At 38.7% G+C, this 9931-nt stretch overlaps 1 protein-coding gene across 7 annotated transcripts; it reads left to right on the top strand.

Annotated features, from left to right (window-relative positions):
- Nucleotides 1–422: 422 nt before the first annotated feature.
- tnfrsf9b (tumor necrosis factor receptor superfamily, member 9b) lies at nt 423–9660 on the top strand. Of its 7 annotated transcripts, none has more exons than XM_079598596.1 (9): nt 429–489; nt 3288–3383; nt 5281–5439; nt 7323–7454; nt 7678–7815; nt 7904–7973; nt 8088–8194; nt 9200–9313; nt 9403–9660. In XM_079598596.1, exons 3-9 carry the CDS (start codon nt 5292–5294, stop codon nt 9528–9530), a joined length of 837 nt encoding a protein of 278 aa, XP_079454722.1. In that variant the 5' UTR covers nt 429–489; nt 3288–3383; nt 5281–5291; the 3' UTR covers nt 9531–9660. The 7 variants fall into 7 exon arrangements, with proteins under 7 accessions (XP_079454719.1, XP_079454722.1, XP_079454720.1 ...); XM_079598594.1 differs by having other exon boundaries at nt 5256–5439; XM_079598592.1 differs by having other exon boundaries at nt 445–489; nt 5202–5439.
- Nucleotides 9661–9931: the final 271 nt, after the last annotated feature.

The raw sequence follows: 9931 nt of genomic DNA, 5'->3' as shown, positions 1-9931 counted from the left end.
AATATTGTGCACTGATCAATCATTCAAAATAAGATTAGGAAAGCGTATTAAAAAAGTAAATAGGATCAAATTTAATTTCATGTTGCTTTTAAATCATTAGACCTGTCTGGATAGGCTGTGTAGGGAAAGATGATCATTTTAATTGCACATGCCCTTTTTGCCATTACACTCTGAAGTGCCCTTTTTTTATTATTATTATTTTTTATTTTTTATAAATCAATGTTATTTACGCCTGTCTGTCGGTTTATACAAATATTTAGCCAATGAAAGTTCTTAAAAAGAGTTTAAATCTATCGATGTGTAAATCTTATCGATCCTCAAACTGTCAGTGAACCTGATAACTCCGCCCCCTCTATATGATAACTCCGCCCCTCTACCTGATAACCCCGCCCCCTCTACCTGATCACCCCGCCCCCTCTATCGTGAGTGACTGACTGAAGCTCCGCAGCAGCCGCACAGCAGACAGCAGATGAACGAAGTTTTGCACGGGTAAACAAAGATCTTGTTGTTTGAATAAGAACTAAACACTCTTGGACTATGGACATGTCCATGTCTATAAAGGTTCATATTTTATTTATTTGATGTCTGATAGGGTACATGTGGGATCTGAGAGAATTTGCCATCATAGCCGACATAGCCTAGTCTACTATACACTTCATCTTTTATAAAATGAGTTTTTGGCCAAATGTATTTTACAACAGAAAAAACTGAGCGCCAACAACAAACTAGTTTGTAACCTGTTGATGAAAATGTACGTTTAATGTGGCCGTTTTAATGACGGAGAAAATGCACATTTGCACACATTCGCTGGTCTAAAAATCCCGTAACTGCATTTGAGTTTGACTTTTGTAAAATGTTAACAATTTATTGATAAGTAATACAACAACATACAATTTGTTTTTAATGTCATTGATTCTAGATCAGTGAGTACACAAAGCGACTGAGTGATCCTCGTCACCTAAAACATTTCTAAAAAAAAAATATTCTTTGATTTATGATTGCTGATACACTTAATTTATTAACATTTAATCATGTTATGGTAATAATATTACATCATGGTTAATTCAAGGCTGGTAAAATGCACGGTTTCGCTATCTAGCTAAAAAATGTTTATCTATAGTTAGGCCTAGTAGCCTATAGGCTCAACTTCACATGTATAAATGTAGTAGGCTACAACATGTTTTTTTTAGGGCTAAAGAAGCCCTGAAACCCTGTATATCTATATTATATATATATATTATTATGGTTGTTAATAGTGAATAAATCTAAAGCTTTTGAGACTATTATTTTGTGTTATTGAATTTGTCATAAAGATGTGACCATTTATTGCTTTTATGTAGGCTTACTAAATAATCTTAATATATATAATAAAATTAAAAGGGAGGGGGTGCCCTTTTTCAGTTTCAACACATGCCCCTGTGCACGGCCCTGCTTCCAACCATATACACACACACACACACACACACACACACACACACACACACACACACACACACACACACACACACACACACACACACACACACACACACACACACACACAAACATAGGAACAAAACCCCAAAGCGGAGAAGACGAAAGGGAAGAAAGAATGACCATGTATGGATCACCAGAGGCCGCCTTACTTCCTCTGGAAAAGTACCAAGAGGTTTTCTTGGTTCTCTACCTGTTCAGTTTTTAACTGAAACTATTTTTGCTCGAATTGCTCTATTGTAATATTTTAACTTTGACAACTCGGATGAGAACAAGTTATTTCTTACATCTATTGCTTGAACTGCTGACCAGGTAAATAGCATTTGTAATTGTCCACTCACAGGACTGCCCTGTTGAGATTGGGTTAGCTGAAGTATTTTAACCTGTAACCTTTTGATTATTTTGCTACAAGTATTAATCATTGTGTAACCAGTATTTTTTTATCTTTTGTTTACAGTTTTTTTCGATTGCTAAACGACAGTGAGCACAACTGGAGCTACATGTGCAAAACTCTAACTACAGTCTGCACTACCAACAGTCACCTGAGCTAAACAGTTCACATCACCTGCAAAACTCACTCCAAGCAACACAACTCTTAACACATGGCTCAAAACAGGCTCAGTGCAGCCAAACACTGTGCACAACCCTCACTGAGATAACACACACTGTCACTCAGAACACACTGAGAGTAAAAACACTAGCATCAAACACCAATACAGAAAATACTAACTTTTCATCTTTACAGTTTGAACAATTTCACTGACTTCATACAAAGTAATATTTTCTTGAAAGAATAGAGTGACATTCTTTCACATGATTTATTTAAATTTTAGAACATAAGAATTCTTTAAGGTAAATTAAAATTAGCATTTTTCTTCAATAGTCTGTAGTAATTTACGAAATTACAGTAATGAGGAAAAAAAGGTAGAAACTAAAAGTACATGTAATTCAAACAAATAATTGAGGGGCTAATCCTGCTAATCTCTAGCATCAGGCCACAGGTTTTCATCAACATCACATCTAATGTTCTCTCTTGCCATGCACCTGGGGAAGAACCTTCTGGAGTACATTATCCATCCCTGCAGTCCTCTGGACTCGTGTCCTCACATCCGGCACGCACGGCTTCCAAAAGAGACATTTGGTCACCAAAAAACACTTTCCACCAGAGAAAAACTCCTCTATTGGGTTGAGGAAGGGTGAATATGCAGGCAGGTACAAAACCATAAATCTGCGACAATAGCATTTTCCTGCGCATCTGAAAATATTTTTCCTCTTCCTCCTGTTGGGGCCAGCCTTTGGGTCCTGTTGTATATTACAGTATATACAGTAATACAGTAAAACTATATATTACAGTCAAACTTACTGTAATATATATCTGTGTAAATATTCTATAATTGCAATACAAAATATATTCCTGTAATGTTCTCATTTACTGTAAGGATGTTACTCTCACCTCTCTCGGCTGAAGTTGCCATCAGCAGTGTTTGAAAGACACAAGGCTGAAATCTGTTCTGTTTTGAATGTGTGGTTCACAGTTTTGACAGCAGTGTGTTAGCATTTGAACAAAGTGCTGTAAATCCACAGTGTTGTGCAGGTTGTGGTTAAAGTCATGGGATAAGTGTGTAGAGTTTTGAAAACTGTGTTCAAGCAATGAAAAACGAACTAGAGTTTGGTCCACATGAACTGCTGCTGTGCAGACTGTAGTTAGAGTTTTGCACATGTAGCTCCAGTTGTGCTCACTGTCGTTTAGCAATCGAAAAAAACTGTAAATAAACTTTTATTTTATAAAGAATCTTTTTTGTTTTATACTTCAGTTTATAAAAAACAGTTCTGTAAGCAATAAAGAGCAACTTAAATATAGCTTGCAAGAGCAAAGACACAGAGGATCCAAGAACGATTCTGCTGGATGGGTAAGCACAACTGAGCTGAGGGATTTGAAATTTTGTCAAAGTGACGCAGAGATGATGGTGTTTTTATTACTCGACAGGAGAGTAACGTTAAAGGGTAACTAAACACTAAACCAACTTTTTTTACTTAATGATCTGTAAGAATGGAGCTTCATAAATGCTGTTCAATGATTCGAGTACTTTTTTTAACATTTGAGTATAAAGTGTTTTATTTTTCAAATATATGGTGTAAAAACGTCTGAGTGCTGCCCTCTTCAGGTTAAACGGAATCTCCTGAAGTAGGGGTACTCTCTGACGTAGGGTACTCTGTGACGCTACTCTGCCACGCCCCTGGCAGCCCCTGGTATAAAAGCATCTGGTTCCGTCAAAACCACTGTAGCGAGTCAGGAGTTGGAAATTGGAATTACGAGTATTGAAAACGATCAGGATAGCGTATTTTAGCATCTAGTTAGCATAGCATTTATATAGTTATTTAGATTATTTCGTGTAGCCTAGGTAGTTATTTAGCATAGTTGTTAGAAGCATAGTTAGTTAGTAGCATATTATTGCATCAGTTAGAATAGTGTAGATTTTTAGCATTAGTTTTGTCTGTGTTTAGTACAGTGGTTAGGCTGGTATAGGTGTAGTGTTGCCGGTAGCAACAGCACTGCTGGACTGCATAACTTTCCCCCAGACTTGGAAATTAGGCGCCAGTGTTTAACGTTACATGCACTTGTGTGCCAAACGCTGCTCTTCCTGCATGGACTCCACAACCGCCGGCGCTTTTGCTGGATATTTTTTTTCACATAGCGGCAAAATATGCTTAACGGAGGTCAATAGTAATAATAATCCACTCAGATACTGGCCCCATTCTCTCTTGCGCGGCTGCTTCGCTAGCATCGTCGGATGCCGATCGCGATGCGGGAGTTAATGCGATGCGACACCGCAGTTTGAGCTCGCGGCTCGAATTGATATGGTTTTAGCTCTGTGTCCACAGACAATTCGTCCACTTCAGGGGAAGGTGGGGGAGAAAAGTCCTCGACTTCAAATGACCGCTCTGTTGCAAAGCTACTTTCGTCACTCCAGTCACTCTCTATCTTAGCGAGTATGACAGCAGCTGTCAATCACTGCGTCACTGCGGGTCTGTCAATCACGCGCTCAGCCCCGCCCTCGGTTCGTCCGTTGGGGTCTGCCCACTTTTCCAGCATTTTTCAAATATTGCCAGTGGGTGGAGTCAGGCTCTGACCAGGGGTTTAGTTACCCTTTAAGTGTTTTATTGAACAGATACATTTCCACATGTAGCTCTCTAACAGAGTTCATTAAGCATTATCTTTTGTGAAGGCTCATGCATTTTCTGTGCTGAGTTTTATTTTTAAGGATCTACCATGTCTATTAATGTCTTCAGGATAATCATATTCATCCGCACTGTCACACAGAGCCGAAGCACAACCAAAACAATGTTCTTTCTTTTTTACCGCTAAAAGTTACATAGTGCACCTTTAAATATTGAAAAATACAGTTGATTGTAACTGTAAATATGTAATAATTGCATTATTATGTCCGATATTTTTTTTTGCATAAATTGTACAATGGTTGTGGTTCCCCTCTCTCAAAAAAAAAATTAAAGACATTATTTGATTATGCAAATTTGAAGGAAGGAATATCCCTGCACTTTTGAACTGGATCATCGTCATTATCTATGAAAAAGAAACTGCAGAAAGCTGACGAGTCACTGTCAGACACTAAATGCGTCTGTGTGTGTGTGTGTGTGTGTGGATGTGGATGTGGGTGGACTCATGACGTTTGGGAACTTACATGTGGTTTCACATGTGAGGGTTTCAGACTTTGTATAGACGCAGCACACTAGAGAAGATCTTTATTCTCCGCATCTTCCAGTGTGTGAGAGTGTGTGTGTGTGAAGCCTGAGAGCAGATGGACCTGTTGTGGAGGATGAAGCTGCTCTATGGACTGGTCCTGGCTGTCCTGGTTCTGGCTGAAGGACACAGCATGGAATCTGGATGTATGGACTGGGAAAACAGTGACAATCTCAAAGACGTGTGCTGTAAGAAGTGTCATCCAGGTGAGTTTGCAAAGGACTTAACTCTGGGATAAAATTATTGCATCAATGTTTCTCAAACTCAACAAAATAGTGTGTAACAAAAAACAAACAAATATGGCAAGCAAATCAATAGATGCTTGATAAACTACAGATCTTTGGGTACAAGTATCAAGATACAATATATTATAAGTTTACAGTTAAATATACAGAGCTCCATAGGAGTGTGTTAGATTCCTGTTTCCATAGTAAGGGTTAGGATTGTGGGTAGGATGAATTTGGATTTTTTTTAGGTCTGCAAAATGCTGGGGCCAAAAGGGGCCATTGGTTCAGAAAGGTTTGAGAAACAATGGTTTATGCTTATTGTTTGTTTTTTTGTGAAGTGAAAACCTGAAAAAAAATGAATGCATGTAAAAAGAGATGGAAGAAAAGAGAAATAGAATATGCATTACAATAAGTCTTAGTACCATGGTATTCTTAGAAGTACCTCAGAGTACCATGTACAATTAAACGGTACCACTGTTCTTTTTTTAGTAAGATTGATTAAATCAATAAAAAAATGCTTTTTTTTTTTATGTAAGAAAGCAGAAAGATGCTAGGGTTTTGTCTCGAATGGAATATCAATGGAAATTGATCATTTTGTTAAACATTACTACATTTTATTACTATAATAATATTAATAACAATGTGTTATCAAACAACACCAAAAATATAAAACAAATGGGGTGAAGAATAACAAATTTATTAAATGTTTAATTTAGGAAACTGCAAAAGTGAAGAGACTAAATATTTAGATCAGCTGCGAAACTTCCAGCAAGAGAGTCCGGTCAGTCCTGTTCTCGCGTCTCAGCGTTTGAACAGTTATGCTAACTAGCAGGTTCCAAAACCTGTAATACTTCATTTCTCCCTGCCCCTAACTGTACATAAAAAAGAACAACTTCTGCTTGATCGTGATCCAAAAGTCTCCTGGTCTCTGCTTAGAAGAAGGAAAAGTTTCCTACAGGGGAAAAAATCATATAGCCTGTAACCATTTTTGTTGCATATTACATACGCTACATGGAGGCTTGAGAAGCTCAGATGTAAGAATTGAATACACAGTTATAAATTTGTGATAGATGAATTTGGAATAAATGACTAAACCCCCAAACTGGAATTGCTATAATAGCTTTTTATAACAATGTTATCAAGCAGCAGCACAAATATCAATGCAAATATAGTTTGCAGTATTTTTCCTGTACTTACACACGCATGACACTGATATAAGTGTGTTCCGGTTGCCCCTCATGATGAAGTGTGATCATGTGATTTAAAAAAAAAAACACAACAAACATCTGCGTTCATCGTCACAGCGCATTACTTTCGATTTGATTATTGTGCACAGAGATGTATGATGTTCACCGGAAGGATGTCGGATATAGAGGTTCAGAAGTCCACTTGTAAAAATGCTTCTGTGTTGCATTTTTTTAATTTAATTTAATTTAGTCAACAATCAAAAAGTAAACATGATTTTGTGTGTCTACCTTTTGAATCAATGACCGATGACAGCATAATAAAGACTAAAGAGCATCTTATGCTTCGTTGCACAAGTTTCATCTGTACAAAATCACACAACATTTATTTATTTGATTAGTCAGATAAATGTCTCATTCATTTTACATTACAATGTGTCGTTGTTTTTGCGATGCATAATGGATTGGAGAATGCAGAATGTGGGTAACATTGACTTACATAGTATTTTTTCATAGTATTAATTTTTTTAGGTTTAGAAAAAAGAGGACACGTCTAAAGAGGAAGTAAACTGTGTTCACTCAAGGTGTGTTGTTTTTTTACTATTTTAATGTGGTCTCAGACCTCTAATCCTACTGTGTGTGTGTGTGTGTGTGTGTGTGTGTGTGTGTTTGTTGCAGGAAACCATCTAATCGAGGAATGCGGTCCAGACCCAATGTTGCTGTGTACTCCCTGTGAAAATGACACCTTCATTGATGCCAACACTGACACAGACCGAATGATGTGTCAGAGGTGTTATCAGTGTACAGGAGGTAAAGCTTAATATCTAATAACATAATCTATTTTTTTTTTTTTTTTTTCATTTTAACTGATGGTAAAGACTTCATAATATTTTTTTATTCAAGTGCTCTAAACATCACCATACAAATGCCAAAACTGCCCTTAGCTGACGACAGGGTTGGCGGGTCTCTGTAATAAGACAATGGCCAGTAAAAACTAGCCCAATAATAACAAATATCAAAATATCAAACTCAGGTGGCATGCAGGTGAAAGAGAAGTGCACCGCCAGCAGAGACACAGTTTGTGGGTGTTCACAGGGATATCGATGTGCAAATGATAAATGCTCTCACTGCCTGAAAGAGTGTGGGAAGGGAGAGCAACCTGCCGGAAGAGGTACGTCTGGATAAAGATCATTGATCAGTCTTTTGATATTATGAACCAATATGCATCTGACTGCATGCTCTTTCTGGTATGAATTTAGGCAATTGTGAGCCGTGTCCTCCAAGGATGTACAATGACAAGATCCATCAACCCTGCGTGAACTGGACCAGGTATGATGCCTTTAGCATGGTTTCTGATATCGATCTTGCCTGTTAAAAGTGTTTCCGAGCTGATGAAACCACATCTTACAAGCCATTTCAAAAGATGTATCTCTCAACCCACAGATGTACGCCTGACCATCAAATAATTGTTCCTGGAAGTTCATCTAAAGATGTGATCTGTGGCCTTACACCACATACCGAACCAACAGCGAAGAGTGATGCAGACAGCAGTAAGTATGCCAGAAATATAAACCTGTGGGCATGACAGTGACCTCACTGATGACCCTGACATCACAGGGAGTTTCTAAACACCCTGAAGTGGTTTTGAGGTCAGATTATGGGAAGCTGGCCTACGTTTCTCATGCATTTGACCTTCTATAATTCATATATACATACATACATGCATGCATGCACACACGCACGCACACACACACACGCACGCACACACACACACGCACGCACGCACACACACGCACGCACACACACACACGCACGCACACACACACACGCACGCACGCACACACGCACACGCACACACACACACCTTGAACTTGATGTTCAAATAAATACATTTCAATTAAAAAAGAGCCGATAACTTGTAGTGGTCATGATTTGTTATAGAGGGTTTTCACCGACGTCACGTTCTGGGCGGTAACCCGGATGCGCGGCCATTATGGAGGCACTCGGATGTAAACAACAGCATGGATTGCACTGTTTATGTACTACTGAACACATAGTTACACTGATAAACCTCGGAAAAAACACGTGGAAGCTGCAAAATCATATAGAGAAGGACTTAGTAAGCAGGAAAGAGCGTGAAATTTTGACAAACTAAAGTTAATATGTGGTAAAGATCCGAACGAGCTGACGTTAGCTTCTCTAGCCCTTACTGCAATTCTTCATTCTATTTCTTATCCCGACATAGGCTACGTTCAGATTGTCAGTCCAAAAAAGCACATGAAATCCGTTTCAAGCTACATCCATATGTGGTTTGAAATCTTATTCAAATCACATATCTGGACATCAGCTTCAGTCTGAACGCTCTGATCGGATTTCGCGTGGTGTGTGACTTTCTCACGCCACGTAAACACATTCAGTGCCTCCAAAATGGCCGACTTCCGGATTGATGACGTGTAGTGAAAACCCTTTATTGCTAAAACTCACATTTTCTTTCCATTGGCATCTTTAAAGCGAATTTTCAAGTGATTCACTCATTGTTGCTCTTTTCTCTACAGTGGTCACAGTGATTCTCATCATCTTTGGGCTCCTCTGCGTAACACCCATCGCTACAATCCTCATCCTGGAGTGGAGAAGACGAAAGCTCACCCATAAAGAAAGAAAGCAACCAGGTAAACTTCATCCTCTGCCGTTTCCTTTAGTTCTGCATGTGAAAGGGTTCCCGCATCTTCACGCAGACATGTCTTCTTCCGACCCGCAGGAGGAGCGACTCAGGCGCGTGGTCCTGAAGAGGTCAGCTTCTGTTTTCCTCAGCAGGAACACGGCAGTAGCAGCCAGAGCTCCGTAGAGTCACTGCTCTCGCAGAGCATCGGGCCTTTAGAGGCGTGAACAAATCATCATGTATATTGAGGATATGTATATTGTGTTTCTATGTAATGTATAATTTATTTACTGAGTTCTATTGTAAATCATGATGTCAGAGACATTTTGTAGCCATTAAAGCAGCTGAGGTACTTGAGATTTTTCTGTACACTGTGTCATATTTTCATATTAATGTTCCACCCATGTTCTAAAGGAATACATTTTGTACTTGTTTACTCGAGAAGGTTTGAACCTTTATAGTGGTAACCCTGAGAGGTACATGAACTTGACTAAATGGTTAATTTTTTTTTGAATACATTATTGCGATTTTGGCAACTTCGGCTGCATCAGGAATCACATACTTCCCTACTATATAGAGGGTGAAAAACAGAATCTGACAAAAGTATGTCCAAATTCACAGTAGCCAA

Source organism: Phoxinus phoxinus (assembly GCF_949152265.1).
Source record: "Phoxinus phoxinus genome assembly, chromosome: 22".
NCBI classification, from domain to species: Eukaryota; Metazoa; Chordata; class Actinopteri; order Cypriniformes; family Leuciscidae; genus Phoxinus; species Phoxinus phoxinus.
This window is presented reverse-complemented; position numbering and strand designations above follow the sequence as displayed.